Source organism: Oncorhynchus masou, chromosome 1 (genome assembly GCF_036934945.1).
Source record: "Oncorhynchus masou masou isolate Uvic2021 chromosome 1, UVic_Omas_1.1, whole genome shotgun sequence".
Classification (NCBI taxonomy): domain Eukaryota; kingdom Metazoa; phylum Chordata; class Actinopteri; order Salmoniformes; family Salmonidae; genus Oncorhynchus; species Oncorhynchus masou.
This window is the reverse complement of record NC_088212.1, coordinates 43,942,514-43,968,237: the sequence shown is the minus strand read 5'-3', so window position 1 is coordinate 43,968,237 and position 25,724 is coordinate 43,942,514. Positions and strand designations below refer to the sequence as shown.

General features: G+C 42.6%; 3 protein-coding genes across 4 annotated transcripts in view; 2 read left to right on the top strand and 1 right to left on the bottom strand.

Annotated features, from left to right (window-relative positions):
* abca2 (ATP-binding cassette, sub-family A (ABC1), member 2) overlaps positions 1-11,327 on the top strand; it is a 79,662-nt gene extending 68,335 nt beyond the window's left edge. The window contains 16 exon segments of the mRNA XM_064972641.1: positions 825-885; positions 1,061-1,235; positions 1,450-1,565; positions 1,882-2,029; positions 2,275-2,398; positions 2,507-2,639; positions 3,223-3,343; positions 4,874-5,052; positions 5,514-5,655; positions 5,800-5,934; positions 6,200-6,303; positions 6,533-6,625; positions 7,054-7,156; positions 7,627-7,764; positions 8,008-8,217; positions 8,421-11,327. Coding sequence (XP_064828713.1) covers positions 825-885; positions 1,061-1,235; positions 1,450-1,565; positions 1,882-2,029; positions 2,275-2,398; positions 2,507-2,639; positions 3,223-3,343; positions 4,874-5,052; positions 5,514-5,655; positions 5,800-5,934; positions 6,200-6,303; positions 6,533-6,625; positions 7,054-7,156; positions 7,627-7,764; positions 8,008-8,217; positions 8,421-8,456 — 2,018 coding nt within the window. The 3' untranslated portion in view covers positions 8,457-11,327.
* Positions 11,327-14,279, bottom strand: LOC135544933 (protein PAXX-like). 2 transcript variants are annotated; one of them, XM_064972631.1, is made up of 7 exons: positions 14,078-14,279; positions 13,699-13,759; positions 13,553-13,602; positions 13,229-13,413; positions 13,016-13,066; positions 12,736-12,829; positions 11,327-12,396 (listed from the first exon to the last, which is right to left on the bottom strand). In XM_064972631.1, the coding sequence occupies exons 1-7, from the start codon at positions 14,230-14,232 to the stop codon at positions 12,348-12,350; spliced, it is 645 nt and encodes a 214-aa protein (XP_064828703.1). In that variant the 5' UTR covers positions 14,233-14,279; the 3' UTR covers positions 11,327-12,347. The 2 variants fall into 2 exon arrangements, with proteins under 2 accessions (XP_064828703.1, XP_064828704.1); XM_064972632.1 differs by having other exon boundaries at positions 13,016-13,063.
* A 6-nt stretch (positions 14,280-14,285) lies between these two features.
* dph7 (diphthamide biosynthesis 7) lies at positions 14,286-25,724 on the top strand. The gene is made up of 10 exons (XM_064972630.1): positions 14,286-14,379; positions 14,776-14,937; positions 20,020-20,147; positions 20,299-20,386; positions 20,638-20,732; positions 23,023-23,180; positions 23,523-23,595; positions 23,712-23,777; positions 24,200-24,372; positions 24,639-25,724. Exons 2-10 carry the CDS (start codon positions 14,797-14,799, stop codon positions 25,151-25,153), a joined length of 1,437 nt encoding a protein of 478 aa, XP_064828702.1. The 5' UTR covers positions 14,286-14,379; positions 14,776-14,796; the 3' UTR covers positions 25,154-25,724.

The window sequence follows — 25,724 nt, the reverse complement described above, 5'->3', positions numbered from 1 at the left end:
GTGTGTGTGTGTGTCACCTGATCTCAACCCAGTTGAATACTTATGGAAGCTTCTGGAGAATTTTCCAACACCATCAGAAAAACACAAAATTATGGAATTTCTCATGAAAGAATGGTGTTGCGTCCCGCCAATAGAGTTCCAGACGCTTGTAGAATCTGTTCTGTTGGCTAGTTGTGGCCCAACGCCCTATTAAGACACTTTATGTCGGTGTTACCTGTACATGCTCAGAAGACTGGTTCCAGATCAGTTTTTTATCTTGCCAACTCCATGACGATGAGTGACAACAAAGATTATCTATGTACTGACAAGATACTGCACTGACCACTCTAGCAATGGAAATAAATGAAGGCAGATGAGAGGAGGCAGAAAAATCTGAGCCAATGAGAGGGCCGATATCTGTGTGAACAAAAGGCACAGCTCCGATATAAAATAGTTTTTCTCAAAGTTGCCGGAATGCCACTGGCGTACACTTATATCAATACATTCGTAAAAACCTAAACATTACCAACTTCTTTTAGATCAAATAAGCCTCACGTAGCAATTTGCAATCATATTTTATGTTGACCAAATTCCCACTTCGTCTGCTTCACGCTGTATTTTCACACGGACAGATTTAGGGCGGAGTCAAGACTCTTACTTCTCCCTTTTCTTCTCAGGCGACAAGGAGTTAGCATTATAGCACAGGCTGGCACTCTGGCTGGGATTATTTGAATTGGGTAGTTGTTTATGTGAAAATGTATTTTCTTAGTTCCTTGTATTAGTATCTGGGGATCAGTATCTGTTCCCATCTAAACCATGTTGTTGATGTGTGCTTGATTCTGCAGGAATCACACTGACCAACCACCCCATGAACCGTACCAGTGCAAGCCTCTCTCTGGACTACTTGTAAGAATTTATGCATTCAGTTACTGTATATTATACTATATGTGGTACAACATTTCTGAAAAGTACCTGACAGTGTCTCCAATGGCACACTACCCCCTATTGGGCCTTTTATAGAGGATAGGGTGCCATTTGGGATGCAGACACTGTCTTAGTAGCTTTCTTTTGGTCCCTCCAGGCTCCAGGGCACTGATGTGGTGATAGCTATCTTCATCATCGTGGCCATGTCCTTTGTACCAGCCAGCTTTGTGGTCTTTCTGGTGGCAGAGAAGTCGACCAAGGCCAAGCACCTGCAGTTTGTGTCTGGATGTGACCCTGTCATCTACTGGCTGGCTAACTATATATGGGACATGGTGAGGGGGGGGGGGTGAAGTTTGTTATTGTGTGCGTTGTGCGGGCAAGTGCTCCCTATAGCCGTACTCTCTGAAACAAGTCCTACCAGGGCCTGTCTGTCTTCTGTCTGTTTGTACTGTTCATCCACAGAGGGTCCTATGAATATTTGAGAGATATTGTCTATTTCTGCCAGCCTATCTAACTGAAACTCTCCTGTCTCACTCTGTCTCTTAGTTGAACTACTTGGTGCCTGCCACGTGCTGTGTCCTTATCCTGTTTGTCTTTGACCTTCCTGCGTACACATCCCCAACCAACTTCCCTGCGGTCCTGTCTCTCTTCCTCCTCTATGGGTGAGTGCACTTCACTGAAGACACATCAGCACTTCTCTTATCTAAGACCCATTATGAGGGATACACAGAAAATGTGCTTTTGGATTCAGGTAACCTGGAAAAAAAGCATAGACATTGTTCTGTTGATCATTTATGAATAATGCATTACTGTTCTTAACTGTCTTTGATGATATCAAGAAACTGTAATGAATGTTTAATGAATATAGCCTATTATCATACATTCTCTCTCTCTCTCCCCCACTCTTTCATTCTCTTTCTCTCTCTTCAACCTTCTCTCTATCTCTCTCCCTCCCTCCCTCTCTCTCTCTCCCTTCAGGTGGTCTATCACTCCTATCATGTACCCGGCCTCCTTCTGTTTCGAGGTGCCCAGCACAGCCTATGTGTTCCTCATCGTCATCAACCTTTTCATAGGCATCACTGCCACAGTGGCCACCTTCCTGCTGCAGCTCTTTGAGCACGACAAGGTGTGTGTTTTACTGTGCTGGCGGTATTGGTGTACTGACAGATTAAAAAATTCATAGAACTTTCCCCAAGGTTTTTCTGAAATTCCATTTGAAAGTTGCCCGAAATCAGGAGGGAAGAAGCAGGAAATCCCAATACTTCTAAACAGGATTTCTGAAAAACCGAAGAATTTGGGGAAAATTACCAGAATTTAGCAACCCTATTTGAACATTTCCTCACACCACTGTGTTTTGGTCTCTCCTTGCAGGATCTGAAACTGGTGAACAGCTACCTAAAGTCCTGTTTTCTTATCTTCCCAAACTACAACCTGGGTCACGGCCTGATGGAAATGGCCTACAACGAATACATCAATGAGTACTATGCTAAAATAGGTATTGTTACAGTTCAATTATATTTCAAGTTCTGTACATTTGAATCCTGCCCTCCTCATGTTGAATTTAATCAATCTATTCAATCTTTCTTAAATATTTAACTCTCAGGTCAGTTTGACAAGATCAAGTCTCCATTTGAGTGGGACATTGTGACTCGAGGGCTGGTAGCCATGACAATCGAGGGCTTTGTAGGATTCTTCATCACCATCCTGTGTCAGTACAACTTCCTCAGGAAACCCTTGTGAGTGTGTGTGTGCATGTGTGTCTGCTTGTGTGTGTAGGTGCATGCAATGTGCTATATGTGCAATGTGCATGCATTTGTGTGTGTGTGTGTGTGTGTTTTTGTGTGTGTGTGTGTGTGTGTGTGTGTGTGTGTGTGTGTGTGTGTGTGTGTGTGTGTGACACCAATAAGATCAACTGTAGTGTTCTAGGTCTGTGCAGACTCTGAGTGTGTGTGTGTGTAGGCTTCTGGTCCCCACAAGCATAATAAACAAACAAACATTTGACCAACTGGGGACATTTTGTTAATCTCCACAGAGTCAAATGCTATTTCTAGGGGGTTTAGGGTTAAGGTTATAGTTAGTATTAGGGTTAGGAACTAGGTTTAGTCTAAGGGTTAGGGTTACAGTTAGATTTTTGGGTTAAGACAAGAGTATGAGTTAGGGTTACATTTAGGGTTAAGGAAAATAGGATTTTGAATGGGACTGAATTGTGTTAGCTGTACAAGACTGTGTGTGTGTGTGTGTGTGTGTGTGTGTGTGTGTGTGTGTGTGTGTGTGTGTGTGTGTGTGTGTGTGTGTGTGTGTGTGTGTGTACTGTAACAGGAGAGTACCAGTGAGCAGCCAGCTCATAGAGGATGATGATGTGGATGTGGCCTGTGAGAGACGGAGAGTACTGAGAGGAGATGCTGACAACGACATGCTGAAGATTGACAACCTCACCAAGGTCAGACAGACACAGAGATCCCAATGTGCTTTATTTAGATTCAGGACCAGAATAGATAAGTGTATAGTAGGTTTAATAGCATTAAGGTCAATTGAGTATCACTAGACACTAGTGGTAATGCTGAGCGATTTGTGCTTTTTGAGGTCGTTTCGCTTCAGTTATTAAAAAAATTGATTTCTATATTCTTTTTAAAACATGAAATGCACTATGCATTATGTGGGTTGAATGCTATAACAACACAGAATAAAACAATTAATAAAAGTCCCATGATGATAGTGACTGCCCATTACTGCTTACTACCATAATTTATTCACACTACTTTACTTTAATAAAATATTTCAGTTGTTGTGTATAGTGCATTTTTTTATTTGATGACTTTATTATTTCATTCCAAGTCGTCCTCTTATCTCTATAAAGCTGCTGTCTGACAAAATCTCTATTTTAGTAGCTATTCAAAGTAAATAAGGCATACTTTTATGCCTGCTGACCTATCAATCACTTAGATCAGGGATGGGCAACTGGTGGCATGCCTCTCTTTTGAAGGCCCTCGGATCAATTCCTCGGAGCCCCACCCCCAAAGAGACATATATATCCATATATGGCTATATAATTGGAGGGGCTAAACGACTTAGAATAGTGGAATACACAAGATGCAATTTCGAAATTTGGTTGTTCATCAGCAGTTTCTCTCTTGTTATGTCAGTCATTGACAGTCACTCAATTAGCCCATGTCAGCTTCAATGTTATAGATGTATTCTAATGGCCAGCTATCTAAATTTAGTAATCATGGTCGAATTACCGGCCCGGGGGGGCCACCATTGATTTTGTTAGTCAGTCTCACTCAGATATCATACTAAACTGCAAACATTTCTCTCCACCCTATGGCAAGTTGTGTAGAATCCTCTTCGCTCAATGTGTAGAATCAATCGCTCAATGTGTAGAATTGCACATAATTAACTATAAAATGTATGGATGTGGGTACGCAGGCCTGTGAGCAACTGCGGCCCCTCATGATCAAAGTTGCCCATCACTGACTTAGATAATGTATATTCAGGTAGAGATATTTGATTTGAGATACCTCGTGAAGCAACTGCTCTGTCATTCTCTGTCATGCTAAGCTATGTAGAATATTGGCCTGTTGGAAACTCCATACTGCATCGCACAGTTCGGGCTTGATCTGATTTATGTGAAGAGAAATTGCGCAATGTGCGCATTGAGTTCACAGATTTTTTTTTACAACTGGAATTAAATAATTTAACTGATGTCATCAATTAGTTGTTTAACAACCGAAAAATAACCAACATTTCGGTCAATCGCTCAGCACTAACTAGAGGCAACATTTTTGTGGTGTAAAACAGAACAGATCTGTGCAAAAAATTCTATGCACCTCATTGTAATCTGGCAGCATGATTTAAATAGACATTTTTCTTCAACAATGTGCATTACAATGAGGCTATTTAAACTTTAGAGTTATGTAAAACGCGCAATGCATAAATAGTCCCCTCCTTATACCATGCTCTGTGTCACTAGGTGTACAAGTCGAGGAAGATGGGTCGTATCTTGGCTGTTGACCGGTTGTGTCTGGGCGTGCGTCCTGGGGAGTGTTTTGGCCTCCTAGGGGTGAACGGAGCAGGGAAGACCACCACCTTTAAGATGCTGACTGGTGACGAGAGCACCACGGGAGGGGAGGCCTTCATAGGGGGAAACAGGTATTTTACATATACACCAGGTCTTGCGTACCAAATTGCACCCGATTCCCTTTATAGTGTACTACATTTGATGGGCCCTGGTCAAAAGTAGTGCACTATATTGGTAACAGGGTGCCATTTGGGACGTACACCAGATGGGTCTTTAATCACAATGCTAACACAAATCTCAATGCTCTATGCTAGTCTTAGTAAAGGTTTATATCAGATACTGGTACTGTAGCCTACCTGAGATTGATACAGAAGTGGTTATTGCTAATTCCAATACACGTCTCAATGTGTTTTGCTAGTTTTAGTAATAAATCTGTACATCATGGCCCGTATTCATAAATTGTCTCAGGAGTGCTGATCTATAATCAGTTTAGCCTTTTTGATGATCATCAGTAAGACTATATGGACAGGGAGGACGTGAGCCTCGATCAGTGCTCATACTCTGTTGAGCTGGATCTGTGTTGTGTTGTCAGTATCCTGAGGGAGCTGTTGAGAGTGCAGCAGAGCATTGGTTACTGCCCTCAGTTTGATGCCTTGTTTGAAGACCTGACAGCCAGAGAGCACCTGGAGCTGTACACACGCCTCCGAGGCATCCCCTGGAAGGACGAGCAGAGGGTACGGCTACAACACACACACACTCTCAAGCAGGACACACACACACACTCCACATTTCACATTCAAAATATTATATTACTGTGTTATTTTTCTGAATCGATGTTGTTGAAAAGTTCCTCGTTTACTTTTGTCTTCCCCTCTCAGGTGGTCTCATGGGCCCTAGAGAAACTGGAGCTCTCCAAGTATGCAGACAAGCCCGCTGGCACCTACAGTGGGGGAAACAAGCGCAAGCTGTCTACTGCCATCGCCCTCATCGGATACCCCTCTCTCATCTTCCTGGTTAGACTCACTCAACCCCATCACCATGGGTGGGACCCAAATGGCACCCTATTCTCTATATAGTGCACTACTTTTGACCAGGGACCATAGGACTCTGGCTAATTTTTATTTTATTATATATTTTTTGGTTCTCTTCATTTAAAACAAAATATTTATATTGTCTTTTGTTTGAAAAATTCTAAAATACTTACAAAAATACATATTCTCCTCTGGATAAGATTGAATACCCTCAGTTCTGATTGTGTCCTGTTCTGTGTTTGTCCAGGATGAACCTACTACAGGGATGGACCCTAAGGCCCGCAGATTCCTCTGGAACCTCATCCTTGATATCATCAAGACGGGACGCTCTGTGGTGCTGACGTCACACAGGTGAGACACTCATTCTCATCAGACATGTACTGCATACTGTGTGCTGCTAATGTATTTACTACTATCTGTATTATTGAAGTGTTGTGGGTAAGACGTCTGCTATCCCCTGCCTTGCACTCACACCCACGCTTGTTTTGTCCTCCTGGCACTGATTCTGCCGATAGCAGTGACTGTCAGTATGTCTGCTAAATGACTAAAATGTCAACTGTGAATGTCTCTGTCTCTGCAGTATGGAGGAATGTGAGGCTCTGTGCACCAGACTGGGCATCATGGTCAACGGCAGGTTCAAATGCCTGGGCAGCATCCAGCACCTCAAGAACAGGTCAGCAGAAGTGCACACTCACTCAGCTAATGCAGGGTGTGGCCTCACTCTGTTGCTAGGCCAACCAGAAGCTGAAGACATTATGGGATGCCAACTCATCTGTAATCATCTTTGAATCACCCTTCTTTTTTTTCTATTTCCTCCTTCCTTCAACTTGTCGTTTGTCTATACGGTTACACGACCTGTTATGTCATCTGTGACCCTGTTGAAATACTTCAGAAATGCATCCTTCCTTCCTTATTTCCTTGAGGTAAGCACAGATCCATATGTGGTTAGATAGATGTAAGCAAGGTTACCACCCTATTACTCTCCCAATCCAACCAATTTAGATCTGGGATTACTTCAAGGAAGAAGGTTGAATTTCTAAATTAAGCAATCATGGCCTGTGTGTCTTGTCTACTCTCATCCTGGTTGTGTCCCTTCCTTAGGTTTGGTGATGGTTACATGATCACAGTGCGGACTAGAACCAGTTCCAATGTGAAGGAGGTGGTGAGATTCTTCAACAGGAATTTCCCTGAGGCTGTACTAAAGGTACACATTACATTTGCCATTTAGCAGACGCTCATGTGCTATTTTTTTGTACTGCATTGTTGGGTTTGGAGCCTGCAAGAAAGGCATTTCACTGAACTTTTGCACGTGACATTAAAACTTGATACGCGAGACTTATCCAGAGCGCTTACAGTCAGTGCATTCAATTAGGGCTCTATTCATTCCGCATCGAGGAAGTTCAGCTTTACAGCGTGATTTAAATTTAAAGGCAATGTTCCTACTCTAGCAGAGAATGCATTCGCGATGTATGTTGTCGGCTCAATCGGAAATGACCTTAAAATGAAAGCTTCAGCTTTACAGAATGAGTAGAACCCTAAGTTTAGTTGGATCACTTATCCCAGTTTTTTCAGGTAGACTCTTCTTTGACATAACTGCTATCAGCAGAGTCAGTGGCAGGGAAAAAAAACGCGATTGCAATTAAGACAAGTTGTTTGAATTGAATCCACCCCCAGGAGCGCCACCACACCAAAGTCCAGTTCCAGCTGAAGTCCGACAGGATCTCCCTGGCCCAGGTGTTCAGTAAGATGGAGCAGGTGGTGGGGGTGCTGGGGATAGAGGACTACTCTGTCAGCCAGACCACACTGGACAATGTGAGTTACTGTTACACTGTGTTTTAGTCATTTCCAGTGGTGGGGAAAAAGTACCCAATTTTCAAACTTGAGTATAAGTCAAGATAACTTAACAGAACATGACTCAAGTAAAAGTGAACGTTATTTCTCCCTTTCATGTTTGTTTATTGACTTGAGGAAGGCCTTGCAGCTGAAACATCTCAAATAAAAAGTCTCAATTATATCCCCTTGTCTTTGTTTCTCTGCGTTCTCTCCCTTCCCTAGGTGTTCGTGAACTTTGCCAAGAAGCAAAGTGACAACCTGGAGCAGCAGGAGAGTTCCCCCCCTGGTGGAGGCCAGTCACCCCTGCAGCGCCTGCTCACCCTGCTGAGGCCCCGGCCGGCCAACACGGAGCTCAGCGCCCTGGTCAGCGAAGAGCCGGAGGAACTGGAGAGTGACGACGATGAGGGCCTCATCAGCTTTGAAGAGGAGAGGGTGAGAGGCAGGAAGAGAGAGGAGAAAGAGGAGGAGAGGGTGTAAAGGGAAGAGAGGGTTTGAGTGGAGAGGAGAAGACTGAGAAAGTGAGATGGGATGTTGTCTACATAGATACAGTTATGTACTTAAGTGTGATCTGCACAGTGTAAGTAAACTTGACTGTATTTTATCCTTTACTAATCACCGGTATGTCTCCATGGCAGGTGGAGCTCTCCTTTAACACAGATACTGTCTGTTGAACTGTGGAAACTCAGAGAGGGGGCGTGGCTGGACAGACAACGTGGGAGGAGGAAACTCAGGGAGGGTGTGGCTAGATATACAAAGTGGGAGGAGGAAATTCAGAGAGGGTGTGCCTAGAAAGAGAGGAGGAAATATACATCAGAGAAGGCTGGTGGGAGGAGCTATAGGAGGCAGGGCTCATTGTAATGGCTGGAATGTTTGAGTGAGTCCATCCTTCTATAGCTCCTCCCCCACCAGCCTCCACTGATTTACATGTACTAGGAAGAGAATGGACCGTCTCTATCTCCCCAAGGGAAAAGTAAGATACATTTCATTTTTAGCCTCAAGCACCTAACAGTGACAGAGACTGGGGCATTGGACTCGGAGAAGGAGACACAGTGGGACAGAGAAGAGAAGGACAGAGAAGTGAAGTCAGCCTCTCAAAGCTGTCACAGAGTTAGCCATGGTTAAAGGCTGAGGTGACGAAGAGATCGGTCTTCTGTCTTGAGGAACATACTGCTACGGTGAGAATGCTTGCATTTTAATGGAGATATGTTATTATAGGAATGTTTATATGTATTTTTTTAAATATATATTGATAGATGGGAACACTGAACCAATGTGGTCCATCTAGAAAGGACTGAAATCAAAGGTCTGATTAGGTATGTCGCTACTAGTAAGTTGGCTTCATTCACTGCCGATGATGTCACAAAATATCATATAATTCCTTCTGATATGACCACCTTACTGAGTCTAATCTTTTATCAGATGTTTGACGCAGTGAATTTGTGATTCAACATTTGTCAAATTTGTTCCGTCCCTGCCAAAGTACAAGTTGCATCCTAAATCGCACCCCATTCCCTATATAGTGCACTAATGCATCCTAAATCGCACCCTATTCCCTATATAGTGCACTACTTTTGACCATGGCCCATGGGGCTCTGTTCAATAGTAGTGCATCATGTACTGAATGGAATAGGGTGCCATTCGGGATTCACTGTTCCTATTCAACCAGAGATTCCACCCCCCCCCTTTAAAATCCTCTACCTGCCTTGAGAGCATGCTGTCATGAAACCAGTCAAACTAGTGTTGTGTCATACAGTATATATATCTATATTTTTCTGTGGCAAGAAGAATGATTTATTTTCAAAATGTATACAGGACAGATACCTGATCTGTGATTGATTTCGAAATAACTGATGATGGTTGATAGCTAAGTAAGTTTTGACGTGAGTCCTGAATCGTTGGCCTTTTATTTGAAATCACTTTACTAGACTAAGTGAGTCAGAGGATAGCTGCACCAGATTTCCTCTTTTAAGAGAATGTAACAGAATGATTCTATATGTTGATGATGATGATGGTGCCTCCCAAATCTCTAGCCTCTTCATTTGGACACTGTATATTTTTGTCTCGACATGATAATTAGAGCACTTTCTACTGAATGCTGAATTTTGTGCTTCTACAACTCATAATGATTTGTTTCTTTCAACAAGATCCTATGTTGGACACCATGTAATAACTTACTTTACAATGAAGGTAATCAACAAGATAATTTAAGTAATCAAAAACCGTGAAAAGAACTGAACTTAATAATAATTCTATCCTGTAATACCGATAAGAAATGACGCATACAGGATTTACAATAATAAGCATACACTACTGCACTACCATCACTGTGAGAAAAAGAAGTTGAACTTTCTGATCATTGTTTAGTTTGAACTTGAGATTGTATGATTTACAAGATGCTTTCAAGTCAGCTGACTTTTTCTTTTGGAAGTTGGAGCACATTAGGAATTTTGAAGAACACCCACACCACGTCATTAATGAAGAGAAATGTTTGTCATTTCTTGAATATGTATGTTGCCATGTGATTTGAAATGGATATGTTCATGGGGTGTTTGTGTTGTAAAGATATAGTTGTGATCTCTCTTAATTCCTCTCAGAAATTGCTTAAGTTATTTCGTGGACTAATTCTATGTAATTTAACACATTGATTTCTTAATGGGTGACCTATTTGGACTTATTTGAAAAAAATATCTTGACTGGGGTGTTTGTTATCCTTTTACTATTAAACAAGGAAACAAATTGTTGTAATTTGTTTTCCTCAGAATGTAAAGTAGGTGAAATTATTTTTCATGTGAACTAATATGAGAATGCCTGTCTTTGAAATGTGTTAATTAATGCTACCTGTATATGTTGGGAGCTGAAAAGCCGTGAGGAAAGATGTAATGAACTTGAGGTTAACTTGTGTCCTTTAACTCAAGACTAAATGATGACCGTGATGCTCTGCTTTAACTAGAGTTCTGTGACTCTGGACCTCAAAGGAACAGCGATGTGGTTTAGAACCATTTTAGATGGTTTTGATCATTATTTGATCTATTGCAACTGTTGTTGCCACCCAACATCTCTGAATACTTAAAAAGGTATTTGAAGTTTTCCCTGAGCAAAAAAAAGCTTGATTTAAAAAAAAAAATGTAAAATTGACAAGAACTTATTGTTCAAAGATCTCTGGAGTAAAAGTAAAACAAAAACAGTTTTTTTTAAACGACACCAGCAAATATGAGAATTGGGTGCAATTCTACATGGGTGCAAATACGATGATTTTTTTTTCTTCATCAATCTAGTGATTACTTGGCTTTGCTCTAAAGCGAAAATGCTTTGGAATTTACCCAGGTAGTGTATGTGTGCATATGAATATAATATATATCTATATATTTTATGAAAATGTGTCTGACATTTTTCTGTTGTAAAGCATCTGTTCATATTTGTTCTTCTTGCGTTACATTTGGACTTGTTGCTGAATCTACTGTTGTTTCTGTATACTGTGCTTCACGTTGGGTGATCTGGATTTTTAAACAAGAAAATGACAAATAAATCAGGTATCAATGGGTTATTTTTATCTATGGTTTTAATCATGCATTTAATTCTAGTATTCTAGTAGCTACCTTCAACATTAGGTATTAGAACCAAATATTTTACTGTGCATGCTCTTTGAAGGCTTGCAGTCATTTTGCTAACAATAAAAATATGAGAATCAGCCTGATATACACTATCAATTTCATGGTTTCCTGAGCAGATTTGACTAACTTGTTAAAAATTATAATTATGTTATTAGAACAAATCGACATGAATGATTGGACAAGGAGAATAGCTTTAAAAAGTCATGCTTATTATAAAGTTAAAAGATTAAAATATGAGACTCCCGAGTGGCGCAGTGCTCTAAGGCTGTGCCACTAGAGATTCTGGGTTCGAGTCTAGGCTCTGTCGCAGCCGGGAGACCCATGGGGCGGTGGTACACAATTGGCCCAGCTGCGTCCGGGTTAGTGGAGGGTTTGGCCGGCAGGGATGTCCTTGTCCCTTTGCGCACAAGCGACTCCTGTGGCAGGCCGGGCGCAGTGCACACTGACACAGTCGCCAGGTGAGCGGTGTTTCCTCCAACACATTGGTGCGGCTGACTTCCGGGTTAAGCGGGCACTGTGTCAAGAAGCAGTGCGGCTTGGTTTGGTTGTGTTTCGGACGACGCACGGCTCACGACCTTCGCCTCTCCGAGTCCGTACGGGAGTTGCAGCGATGAGATAAGACTGTAACTACCAATTGAATACCACGAAAATTGGGGAGAATTTTTTTGGGGAAGACATGTTTCAAGTCTTCCCACAGTGATTGAGGTAATGATAAGAGTGCGTCTAAAATTGCACCCTATATAGTGCACTACTTTTAATCATTACCCATAGGGATCTGGTCAAAAGTAGTGCACCAAATAGGGAATGAGTGCCATTTTGGATTTTTTGTTGAAGCTGTATGGCTTAGTGTTAGTGGATTAAAAGAACATTCATGCACTATATTGTTTGTATGCTGGATAAATGTGACAGCAAGGATGGAAAGCAACTGTGGTCATTCCTCTTAGCAAATTATCATTGATCGTCTTCTTCATCAAATGCCACCCCGGTTGCTTGACGCTTTCTGAAAAAGGTCAGAAAAACATAAATAATAGTGAACTTGTTTCTTTACATTATTTGCATGCAGATGCATGTAAATACAGTATGTAAAGACCGTCTGTTCTCTACGTCCCAAATGCCACCCTCTTCCAGTTATAGTGCACTACTTTTGACCAGGGGTCAGCCTTTTAAACTAGTGGACTATTTTTGATCAAATATATATCCATTTATAGTGCACAACTTTTAAGCTGAGACCTATGGGCCCTGGTAAAAACAAATTGTACACTATATATGAAATAGGGAGCCATTTGGGACACAGTCACTGTCCTGATCTCAGTGAGAAGGTGATGTATAGGTGATGAACCTCTTAGTTCCTGGGTTGATGAGAGAATCTCCTGGGAGACGCTTCTTGACTGCCATAGTTTGGCCACTCTGCTGGTGTCTCCTTGGCTCAAAGTCTGAAAGAGTAAGAGTAGCATTTACTATACATCATTGTTCCTAATACACCTCTATGAGGATGAGCTATGTGGATAGCTCATCCTCATACGTTAGAGGATGAGCTATGTTCTATTGTAATTTACCAAGGCAACTAAAAATACATGTCTACAGAAAAAAGAAGATGAAGAGAACTTGTCACACAGCACCTGTATTCCGTTTGTGCGGACTCTTCCCAGGACTGAATGAGGCAGGGCCTGCTGGAGAGAACATAGTAACACAACAGAGAACATAAAGACAGTGCGGTAAGAGTACACATGCATTCTGTAACAGCAGTTAGCAAGGCCTTCCCTAGATAGGAAAGAGTACAGTATGTGAGGAGAACTTTGTATGCTGTATAAGAGCTTTGTCCCTAACCTCACCAGTATTGTTTAAATTGGTCAGGCTGTCTGCCATTCTAAACAGCAGCTCTCTCAGGACCTCTTTAGCCTCTTGTTCTTTTAGTCTGGACAGAGTCACACTCAGGTCTCCTGGACTGGCCGCTACATAGAGCACTGCATTGGTGTCCTCCACCGATACCGACACACTCCCACTCCCACACGCAGACCTGGAAGAACATAGGAGAGGAGAGGGGAGGAATATGCAAGTATTGTAAAGGCATGGGAAGTGTAAAGGATCTTGTAAGGATCTCAAGGAGTCCATGAGGTCCTTGGATTAAAATATACTGGGAAATGGGATAAACATACCTGATTTTCAGGATATAATCCTCTGTTGACTTTAAGGCAAACTTCTGTCTCTGAAAATAAATGTGCATGTCATTTTGTTATCATATACAGAGGGGAAATGCCAAAATAATGCATTAAGAACCTACATATTTTTACAGGATACATACAAACTGGTTCAATGTCTCCTCAGTGAAATCTGTGCTCCACACATCAAAGGCATTTGTCAAGCTGAAAGAGAAAACAAGTATGATGTTAGCTGCATTATTATAGCAATATCTATATGGTACCACTGGCGGCAGCTTTGTTGTTGTTATTGTTGTTAGCACTAACCTGAACACTCCAGCACGAGCTTACTGTGATTCACCCGAGTCGATGAGATCACCTCTCTATTTGAGCAAAACTGTATAATAGCTAATGTATAATAAATACCTACCTACATGTCCACAACTACTGTAGCTCGCTAGGTCAGTTTTCTGGTCAGTTTACGTTGTTATAACGCTTGGTTTCTATCCATACGGAAATGGCTAGATAGCTATCAACACTCACCCGACATTGAATATCCCAGATGCTGTATGCGTGTAGCATATTAGTTTAGATTGGTCTTTTTTATCTACCACGGTGCAATACGATGATTGGGTCAACGGTAGATTTCCATCCATGTTTTGTGTTGGTGTGGGCATGAGCTGATGGTCAGGGAACATCCACTGTGTGTGGTTGCCAGTGGGTGGCTTGTGATACCCCACGTCTATGTAACATTGTGCAACGTTTCGATGCTGAATGTGGCCCCCAGTCGGTGACGTGGCAGCGTCATTCAGGAAGTGTTTGCCAGCCGAATAGCTGCTTCACATGTATGTTTCTAATTTCTTTATCAGAATATATGTTGATCTGCAAACAAATATAGCTTATTGGGATATTATGTGCGTTGTAATTCAATCGAAATACTATAGTTGGAACTGTGTAGCTAGCTAAATGTTAGTCTAGGCGCCTGTTGCTAGCGAAGTAGGGAGGTACATTATAGCCTGCTAACAGTAACGTTAGTGCTGGTTTTGCTAAATATGTGCGCTAGCTGGAGGCTAGCTTGTTTATGTTGCATGTATATCAACCAGCAGTTAAATAGTTAGCTAGTTAACTAATATTTGATCCAATCCTATGTTACCCGTGTTCATGTTGTTGATGGTGTTATCTTGGCATACTAATTGTTGACACTGTCCATATTTGCATATTTGACTGGTACTTTGGTCCAGTAATATGCAGAACATATTGCGATGGCTTGGAAATCAAGGACCCGCAGTCTTCAGGTGTTCGACACAGAGCTGAGTGCCGACACAGTGGAGTGGTGCCCCATCCCAGAGTGGCACAACATACTGGCATGTGGAACATATCAACTGCAGAAAGGGCCAGATGCGGTAAGATTGTAGACACTATCGTTAGACCAACAGACAATCAAAGCCAAGATACTTTTGTATATATAGTGTATGTGGATTCTTCGTGAAATGAGTGGATTCAGCTATTTCAGCCACACCCATTGCTGACAGGTGTATAAAATCGAGCACAAAGCCATGCAATCTTCATTTACAAAGTCAGTAGAATGGCCTTACTGAAGAGCTCAGTGACTTTCAATGTGGCACCGTCATAGGATGCCACCATTCCAACAAGTCAGTTTGTCAAATTTCTGGCTGGCTAGAGCTGCCTCGGTCAACTGTAAGTGCTGTTATTGTGACGTAGAAACGTCTAGGAGCAACAACTGCTCAGCCCCGAAATGGTTGGTCACACAATCTCACAGAATGGACCGCTGAAGCGTGGAGCACTTAAAAATCCTTGGTTGCAACACACTCTTCCCGAGTTCCAAACTGCCTTTGAAAGCAACGTCAGCACAATAACTGTTCGTCGGGAAGCCGACAGTCGCACACATAAGCATAAGATCACCATGCGCAATGCCAAGCGTCGGCTGCAGTGGTGCAAAGCTTGACACCATTGGATTCTGGAGCAGTGGGAACGCGTTCTCTGGAGTGATGAATCACGCTTCACCATCTGGCAGTCCGCCAGACAAAATGTGGGTTTGAAGGATGCCAGTAGAACACTACCTGCCTGAATGCATAGTGCCAACTGTAAAATTTGACTAGGCCCCTTAGTTCCAGTAAAGGGAAATCTTAACGCTACAGCTTACAATTACATTCTAGTCTGTTCTGTGCTTGGAACTTTGTACTAGTAGTTTGGGGAAGGCCCTTTCCTGTTTCAGCATTACAATGCCCCCCGTGCACAAAGTGAGGTCCATACAGAAATGGTTTATCGAGATCGGTGTGGAAGAACTTGACTGGCCTGCACAGAGCCCTGACCTCAACTTCATCAAACACCTTTGGGATGAATTGGAATGCCGACTGCGAGCCAGGCCTAATCGCCCAACATTTATTAAAACCTCTTACGGCTAGGGGTTTCGCTAGCGGAACGTTTCGACAACATCCGGTGAAATTGCAGAGCACGAAATTCAAAATAAATTAGAAATATTTAACTTTCATTCCAATCACAAGTGCAATACACCAAAATACAGCTTAATTTATTGTTAATCCAGCCACCGTGTCAGATTTCAAAAAGGCTTTACGGCAAAAGCAAACCATGCGATTATCTGAGGCCAGGACCCCATCAAACAAACACATGACAATCATATTTCAACCTGCCAGGCGTGACACACAACTCAAATAACGATATAAATTCATGCCTTACCTTTGAAGATCTTCTGTTGGCACTCCAATATGTCCCATAAACATCACAAATTGTCCTTTTGTTCGATTAATTCCGTCGTTATAACCCCAAAATGTCCATTAATTTGGCGCGTTTGATTCAGCAAAACACCGGTTCCAACTCGCCCAAAATGACTACAGATTATCTAATAAATGACCTGTAATCTTGGTCCAAACATTTCAAACAACTTTCCTAATCCAACTTTAGGTATTTTAAAACGTAAATAATCGATAAAATTTAAGATGGAATAAACTATATTCAATAGTGGAGTGAGCGCCAGGTCGTGCGCCCCAAACACAACAGTACGCTAGACTCGACACTCAGTCTGTACAGCCATACTTCTTCATTACTCAAAATAAAAATATCAACCAATTTCTAAAGACTGTTGACATCTAGAGGAAGCCCTAGGAACTGCAACCAGATGCCTCCAGAAATCAAGATTCCCATAGAAAAGCAATTGAAAACAGTCAACTAAAAAAAATAATTCCTGGATGGTTTGTCCTCGGGATTTTGCCTGCCAAATATGTTCTGTTATACTCACAGATATAATTGTAACAGTCTATGAAACTTTAGAGTGTTTGCTATCCAAATCTACCAATTATATGCATATCCTAGCTTCTGGGCCTGAGTAGCAGGTAGTTTACTTTGGGCTCGCTTTTTATCCGAACGTGAAAAGAACGCCCCCTATCCCAAACAGGTAATTTTTCATTTAACCAGGGAAAAACACATTGAGACCTACAGTGGGGAGAACAAGTATTTGATACACTGCCGATTTGGCAGGTTTTCCTACTTACAAAGCATGTAGAGGTCTGTAATTTTTATCATAGGTACACTTCAACTGTGAGAGACGGAATCTAAAACAAAAATCCAGAAAATCACATTGTATGATTTTTAAGTAATTAATTTGCAATTTATTGCATGACATAAGTATTTGATCACCTACCAACCAGTAAGAATTCCGGCCCTCACAGACCTGTTAGTTTTTCTTTAAGAATCCCTCCTGTTCTCCACAACCTGTATTAACTGCGCCTGTTTGAACTCGTTACCTGTATAAAAGACACCTATCCACACACTCAATCAAACAGCCTCCAACCTCTCCACAAAGGCCAAGACCAGAGAGCTGTGAAAGGACATCAAGGCTAAATTGTAGACCTGCACAAGGCTGGGATGGCCTACAGGACAATAGGCAAGCAGCTTGGTGAGAAGGCAACAACTGTTGGTGCAATTATTAGAAAATGGAAGAAGTTCAAGTTGACGGGTCAATCATCCTCGGTCTGGGGCTCCATACAAGATCTCACCTCGTGGGGCATCAATGATCATGAGGAAGGTGAGGGATCAGCCCAGAACTATATGGCAGGACCTGGTCAATGACCTGAAGAGAGCTGGGACCACAGTCTCAAAGAAAACCATTAGTAACACACTACGCCGTCATGGAATAAAATTCTGCAGCGCACGCAAGGTCCCCTGCTCAAGCCAGTGCATGTCCAGGGCCGTCTGAAGTTTGCCAATGACCATCTGGATGATCCAGAGGAGGAATGGGAGAAGGTCATGTGGTCTGATGAGACAAAAATAGAGATTTTTGGTCTAAACTCCACTCGCCGTGTTTTGGAGGGAGAAGGATGAGTACAACCCCAAGAACACCATCCCAACCGTGAAGCATGGAGGTGGAAACAACATTCTTTGGGGATGATTTTCTGCAAAGGGGACAGGAGGACTGCATCGTATTGAGGGGAGGATGGATGGGGCCATGTATCGCGAGATCTTGGCCAACAACTTCCTTCCCTCAGTAAGAGCATTGAAGATGGGTCGTGGCTGGGTCTTCCAGCATGACAACGACCTGAAACACACAGCCAGGGCAACTAAGGAGTGTCTCCGTAAGAGGCATCTCAAGGTCCTCGAGTGGCCTAGCCAGTCTCCAGACCTGAACCCAATAGAAAGTCTTTGGAGGAGCTGAAAATCTGTATTGCCCAGCGACAGCCCCGAAACCTGAAAGATCTGGAGAAGGTCTGTATGGAGGAGTGGGCCAAAATCCCTGCTGCAGTGTGTGCAAACCTGGTCAAGAACTACAGGAAACGTATGATCTCTGTAATTGCAAACAAAGGTTTCTGTACCAAATATTAAGTTCTGCTTTTCTGATGTATCAAATACTTATGTCATGCAATAAAATGGAAATGAATTACTTAAAAATCATAGTGTGATTTTCTGGATTTTTGTTTTAGATTCCGTCTCTCACAGTTGAAGTGTACCTATGAAAAAAATTACAGACCTCTGCATGCTTTGTAAGTGGGAAACACTGCCGATTTTGCAGGTCATCAAATACTTGTTCTCCCCACTGTAGGTCTCATTTGCAAATGTACCCTGGTAACAATACAGGAAAATAAAATTATACACAACTTAAAACACACAATTAAATAGCAAATATTATATACACAATAAACAAAACACATTTATCAATATAAGGATCCCTTTCTCCTAAACTGACCCAGTGACGACAACAACATCCAAATGAAGCATTACTTGGAGATTATTCAACATGACAGGGGCCTAGTAGGAAAAGGAAAGGGAAGTCTCCGTCATTAACCAACCCTGTGATCTAGTGTTGTAATCCAAGTTTCTATATTTCAACAATGATGTTAAGTAAATTGGTAGTTTGAGCAAGGCTTTATAAACAAAAACAGAACGACGTGTTTTTAGCGAGGTCCAACAACCTTTATGTTAAAAGATTCAGTGGTGATTATCAAAACGGTCAGATGTTATAAAACGAAGTGTGCTATAATAAATTGTGTCCAAGGGCTTCAAAACACCGGCATCTGCATTTATGTATATAATATCGCCATACACTTCAACAGGAATAAATGTAGACTGAATTGTCTGTTTTCTACTATTTTTAATGAAAGGCAAGCCCTATTCCTATAGAAGAAGCCCAACTTAATTCTTAATTTCTTGACTAACTCGTCAGCATGCTTTTCGTCAATCCAGATGCCCAGATATTTTTATGCGGGGACACGATCAATGGGGGCACCATCTAACGTACTTATGCAAAAATCATCAGTTCCATCATTACATGATTTGTAAAATGTACTTGATTTTACCAGCATTTAGTACCAACTTCAGGTCAACCAAGGCTTTCTGCAAGGTAGTAAAAGCAGATTGAAGACTCAACAGAGCCTGAGGTGCCGTAGGGGCAGTAGCGTATACAACAGTGTCATCTACTTACAGATGACAGTTACAGTTTTGTACAAATAGACCAATGCTGTTAATATAAATTGTGAAAAGAACTGAACCAAGAATCAAGCCTTGTGGGACACCTTTTGTTACGAGTAGAAATCCTGAGTTAACGCCATCAGTAAGTACACACAGTGTTCTGTCTTTTTAAATAATTTTCAAACCAGCTACAAGCAACCCGATCTAAGCCAATCTTAGCCATCAGTGCCCTACCTCACTAATGGTCTTGTGGCTGAATGGAAGCAAGTCCTCGCAGCAATGTTCCAACATCTATTGGAAAGCCTTCCCAGAAGAGTGCAGGATGTTATAGCAGCAAAGGGGGCCCAACTCCATGATCTTTGGAATGAATTGGCCCAGCGTCGTCCAGGTTTGGCCGGTGTAGTCCATCATGTAGTGTATGACTGTATACACCATGATGTATGTCATTGACTGTATATCAGAAAGTTGTTACTTCTCATACACGTTGGGACTCTGGTGTGTGTGTATAAGGTGGCGTAACAGTTCTCTCATTGTGCAATCATCAGGGACCAGAGGACGCGGCTACTCGGATTGGCCGACTGTACCTGTTCAAGTTTCGTCAACAAGGACCTATGTGTCCGCCCCTCAGTGAGCTGCAGCGGATTGACACACCAGCTATATTAGATATAAAATGGTAAGATGATGCAAACCGCTACAAGCTTCTTTTCAGTTTGGGCTGGTTTCCTTGACACATTAGACCTTGTCCGGAACAAAAAAAAGCTATTTCAATGGAGATCCTCCACCTGGCCTTGATGATTACTTTGTTGCTATACCTCTATTCTCAGGTGTCATGTGCCAGTGTCAGAGAAGCCTCTGTTGGGCATGGCTACAGCCAGTGGGGAGCTACAGCTGCACAGACTCATAGAGAGTCAGGTGAGATACAGATTCATTCACTGTCGAATATCCATGTCCGTTATGTTAAAGAGTGTTTGGGTTAGGGTTGCACAATTCTAGTAGCTTCCCCAAATTACCTATTTGTCCAGATATCCTGATTTGCAATATTACTGGAATCAGGATGGAATAAGCACAACATCCGTAATCCTCTAAACAAGATTTCAGAAAAACGAGGTAATTGTGCAACCCTAGCTTTGGGCACTGCTCTTATGGATACGTGTCTCCAGTAGGAAGGCCGGTGTGCTCTGCAGACTGTGACCAGTTTGGGACTGGGACGTGATAAGTTGGCTCTGTCATTAGACTGGTCCACTGGAAGAGGTAACAGGTGAGGATAATGGCTTCATTTGGGATATACTGAACACTGCATGGGAGGTTACTAAAGACCACAGATTGGACAACTAATGTTCAAATAGTCAGTAAAATGTAAAAATGTAAGCATATCCGTGGTAAGTTTGTTTGTCTGTTTCAAGTTCATTATTTGGGCTCCCGAGTGGTGCAGCTGTCTAAGACACTGCATCTCAGTGCTAGAGGCGTCACCACAGACACCCTGACTCAAATCCAGGCTGTATCACAACCGGCTGTGATTGGGAGTCCCATAGGGCGGCTCACAATTGGCCCAGCGTCGTCCAGGTTTGGCCGGTGTGGTCCATCATTGTAAATAAGAATTTGTTCTTAACTGACTTGCCTAGTTAAATAAAGATTCAATTATAAAGCATTGCATACATCTATAGTCACATTTCCGTAGTGGCATACAGTTGAACAGAGGCTTTTTTTTTTTTTTGATTTCCACACATGGGGATTTGCTTTAGCAGGGCCTTGAAATAAGTGGGCCATTTCATGCAATTCTACGTCATTTACATGTTAAAATACATCATTTATGCCTCCCGAGTGGCGCAGTCGTCTAAGGCACTGCAGTGCTAGCTGTGCCACTAGTGATTCTGGTTTGAGCATTGCCGCGACCGGGAGACCCATTTGGCTCAGTGTCGTCCGGGTTAGGGGAGGGTCTGGCTGGCGGGGATATCCTTGTCCCATCGCGCTCTAGCGCCTCCTGTGGTGGGCCGGGTGGTTGCACGCTGACAAGGTCGCCAGGTGTACGTTGTTTCCTCCAACATATTGGTGTGGCTGGCTTCCGGGTTAAGCGGGTATTGTGTCAAGAAGCAGTGCGGCTTGGTTGGGTCGTGTTTCGGGGAACGCACAGCTCTCGACCTTTGCCTCTCCGTACAGGAGTTGCAGCGATGAGACAAGACTGTAACTACCAATTGGATACTATGAAATTGAGGAGAAAAAGGGGTAAAAAACAGAACAAAAATACATTATTTGCATTTTATTTTTATTTTGTGGGGGTAGATCAACTTTAATATTGCAGATTGTAGGTTCTATCAATTTAATTGTTTGCATCATTTCTAATCCCCCTTTATTTTATTTTTAAACCTTGAGACAATTGAGACATGGATTGTGTATGTGTGTCATTCAGAGGGTGAATGGGCAAGTCAAAAGATTGAAGTGCCTTTGAATGGGGTATGGTAGTAGGTGCCAAGCACACCGGTTTGAGTGTCAAGAACTGCAAAGCTGCTGGGTTTATCACGCTCAACAGTTTCCTGTGTATATCAAGAATGGTCCACCACCCAAAGGACATTTGGCCAACTTGTCACAACTGTGGGAAAACATGGACCATCACCCCTGTGGAACGCTTTTGACACCTTGTAGAGTCTATGCCCCGACGAATTGAGGCTGTTCTGAGGACAGAGGGAGTGCAACTCAATCTTTTTTACACTCAGTGTATATTATAGGTTGCAGTAGGCTACTAAATAACTTTCCAGTGGCAATGAATGATGAAGATGAAGCCTAGGCTACTAACCGGTGATGGCCGATGCACTCATGCCAAAAGCTTATTTCAAGATAAGCTACTTAGAAAAAGTGTTGTTCGCTCAGAATCGCTCAAAAAGTTGTTGCAAATTATTTTTGGGGGCTTCTACAGACAGATTAGTCTTCTATTTTCAGCAGTAGGCATTTGCTTTCCAAACTTTTTCTCGCAATTATATCTTGAAATTTGCGAAAGGCCAACTGACAGCCGCAACCAACCATAGTAGTATAATCCATTCAAGTCAGGACTGGCAGCAATAGCTAGTGTACCCATGAGTTTAACAGTGAAATTGCCAGGCTTAGAGGTTTTCAAAACCCTTCTTTGGATTATATGTCTATGGCCACAATGCCACGAGCTGTTCTATATTTGGCGTGCATGCTGCCCAAATTCTGGCCTTCCCGACTTTAAGTGCTTATGATTAATCTTAATCCACAGCAACTTTTTTTTATAAAGCTATTGATCCTCTGTGGCTAAATTAGGCTCTCTGATGTAGTATTTTGAATGGTTTTGTCTGTTCAGACAGGAGTAATATCATTTTAGGAATACATATTCCTAATAATCCATTTAAGTCATTTTAATATTGTCAGAGAAAGAGCAGCGCAATAGAATTGCTTAGGATATAGTACTAAGTTCTGTGATTACCTAGGGTTTTCATCCCCGTGGGCCCTGTTTAAAAGTAGTGCACGATATAGGGAATAGGGTGCCATTTGAGACCCATTCATGGCGTATCCTCTCCTCTTCCCCTCTGCAGTAGTGACGTGCGTGTGGTGTCCAGTGACTCTGCAGGCTGTGTCAACGTCTTGTCCCTGGGGGAGAACAGTCTCACTGCTGTATCACAGTGGAAGGCCCACGACTTTGAAGCCTGGATCTCAGCATTCTCATACTGGGATACTCAGCTTGTCTACTCCGGTAACACTCCCTCTCGAAAACACATCCAGCTAATACAGGCCGCTTAGTGCTCAATACCCTCCTGTCAAGTTCTGTGTTAATGTATTCCCCTCCTTGTGTGATGATGATGTTTACATGTTGCCTTAATAAAATGGTCAGGGTTGTCATGCTTTTTGAGCAGACGGGATCCTCATGTTCTTTAAAAAGTATTGTGACATGCGTCCTATGTTTTGATCTTCCATAGCAAGTTCAGTTGGTGACCTCATGTTTATTGTTGTCTGCGTGCTTGTAGAATAATTTAAGCATGACCAAACGTATGTGTGTGTGTGTGTGTGTGTTGTCTGAATGGAATGCACCTGGCAGGCGGGGATGACTGCAAACTTAAGGGATGGGATCTCAGGATGGGTCCCTCTTCCCCCACATTCACCAGCAAGAGGTGAGCATGTTGACACAATACGCAGTCAAAATGCATTCGCCATTCCCATGGCCAAGTCCGTGGGTGCCTCAGAAACATGTCTTAAATGAACATGTAACCAATACTGTTTCTTGAAGGCACTCGATGGGTGTATGCAGTGTACACAGTAGCCCACACCGGGAGCGCATTCTAGCCACAGGCAGGTAAATCAACATTGATTTTGACTACTTCAGTCAGGGGTTTTATTTTCAAATGGCCAGGCTGATATTATAATATACTATAATCCTTGTATTCATCAAGCTCCCCTTTATATTCACTATGTGTTCCTGGGAGAAAAGCTGAGTAATCTTTTTTTTTCTATCAACATACTAATTGATGTTACTTTCCAGATGTGTGAAGGATCGAACCCTGAGGCCCATACGAACCCTATAGTGCTTGCGTCCGAAATGGCACACTGTTCTCAATGTAGTGCACTACTTTTGACCAGAGCCCTTAGGGCTCCTGTTCAAACGTAGTGCACTCTATAGGGAATGATCTGGACTCTGGACAAAAGTAGTGCACTATATAGGGAATAGTGTTCCATTTGAGTTGCAGTGAATCATGTGAACTCTCTCCTGTCCTGTAGCTATGACGAGCAGGTGCTCCTGTGGGACGAGAGGAACATGCGTCAGCCTCTCAGTGAGAGTGCTCTGGGTGGCGGAGTGTGGAGACTGAAGTGGCATCCTACCCATGAGCACTTGCTGTTGGCTGCCTGCATGCACAACGACTTCCACATCCTTCACTGCCAGCAAGCTCTGGGTGAGTCTGACTGTCTGGGACGTGATGCTGCTCACATGAAAACTTGCCGCTTTGCCACAACTACCATGTCTGTCTGGTTGAAGAGCTGGGTTGTATTCACAAGGAAACAACTGAAGCAGGGAGGAGCCTACCTGAATTTGTCCAATAAGAAACACTTGTTTTATTTTTTTTATTGTAAAAGTTTTTCTACCCTGTGTTAGCATGAATAAGACCCAAGTTATGTCTTGTCATTTTGTCAAACCTGTAATATTTACTTCTTCCTCTAGAGGGCAGCGGAGGAGCGTGTTCTGTCCTAGCCTCCTATATCCTCCACAATTCCCTGGCCTATGGGGCTGACTGGTCTCAGCTTTCCCTGGAGGAGCCTCTTCCCTGCTCCCCTCTGGAGACCACAGAGTCAAGACAGTCCCAAACAGAGAGCCGTACAGGAGGACACCTAAGGATTCAGTATGAATCTCCCACTGCCAGCTTCGACACCTCCTTGGAGGATGACACAGGACGTTACATACCTGAGAGTTTATCCCTGTCATCTACTAGCTCTGTGGCAGGCCCACCTGCCTGTCCTAACCCTGCCGTGGACAGCCCTGCAGTGTCCTGCCTGATGGCCAGCTGTTCCTTCTATGACCACATGCTTCATGTGTGGCGCTGGGACTGGACCCCACAGGAGGCAGGCTGCACTGGGACGGCCCAGGGGGAGGGAGAAAGAAGGGTTGTGGGTGAAGGAGATGGTGGCCAGGCAGTAGCACCAGCGAAGTATGCAAAGTGCACTACACGTAGGGAATAGGGTGCCGATTGGAATATGCTGCCGAGGTTTAGAGACATGTTTTTGCTTATTGGTCAAGCCCATTAAATCAGGAGGCAAAGACCGAAGAATGCATATGATATCTCACCATAGCGGTCTCTCACTACTACTAGAGGAATATTCACCTTCAAACAAAAACCACAAATAACATTTTTGCAAATTTTTTGAATGTCAATTGTTGCAAAATTTCAAATGTTTACCTTTCTGTAAACATTATGGTTTCGTTCCAATACTGCACACATGATGCGAAAGCACCTGGCATTTATTCAACCTTTCTTGGATAAAATAGGCCTACTTTCAATCACTTGCAGATATCTGAACTATTTATGATTGTGCAGATCAATATCATTCCACCCTGATTAATAATGCATTTTAATGAAAAACCAACACCTTTTAGGTTAGTATACATATTGGATCTTAAAGATTCCCTGATAAGTGGGTCATGGATTTGTTACAACTGTTACAATGCAGGAAAAACATTTGTTTAATCCACTTGTACAATTTGTTCTTTCACGTGTATACTTTTTTGAGCAATACATTTGCTGTGTTTGAA

What these genes read in the sequence shown, in the direction of transcription:
- LOC135544933 (XM_064972631.1), bottom strand. Translation starts at nt 14,232, where the DNA reads ATGTTCCCTGACCATCAGCTCATGCCCACACCAACACAAAACATGGAT. An exon ending in GATTATATCCTGAAAATCAG is followed by an intron (nt 13,414 to 13,552) that starts GTATGTTTATCC and finishes ATGTTCTTCCAG; the next exon opens with GTCTGCGTGTGGGAGTGGGA. An exon ending in TCCGCACAAACGGAATACAG is followed by an intron (nt 12,830 to 13,015) that starts GTGCTGTGTGAC and finishes TTACTCTTTCAG; the next exon opens with ACTTTGAGCCAAGGAGACAC.
- dph7 (XM_064972630.1), top strand. Translation starts at nt 14,797, where the DNA reads ATGGCTTGGAAATCAAGGACCCGCAGTCTTCAGGTGTTCGACACAGAG. An exon ending in TACTCAGCTTGTCTACTCCG is followed by an intron (nt 23,181 to 23,522) that starts GTAACACTCCCT and finishes TGCACCTGGCAG; the next exon opens with GCGGGGATGACTGCAAACTT. An exon ending in CCCACATTCACCAGCAAGAG is followed by an intron (nt 23,596 to 23,711) that starts GTGAGCATGTTG and finishes TGTTTCTTGAAG; the next exon opens with GCACTCGATGGGTGTATGCA.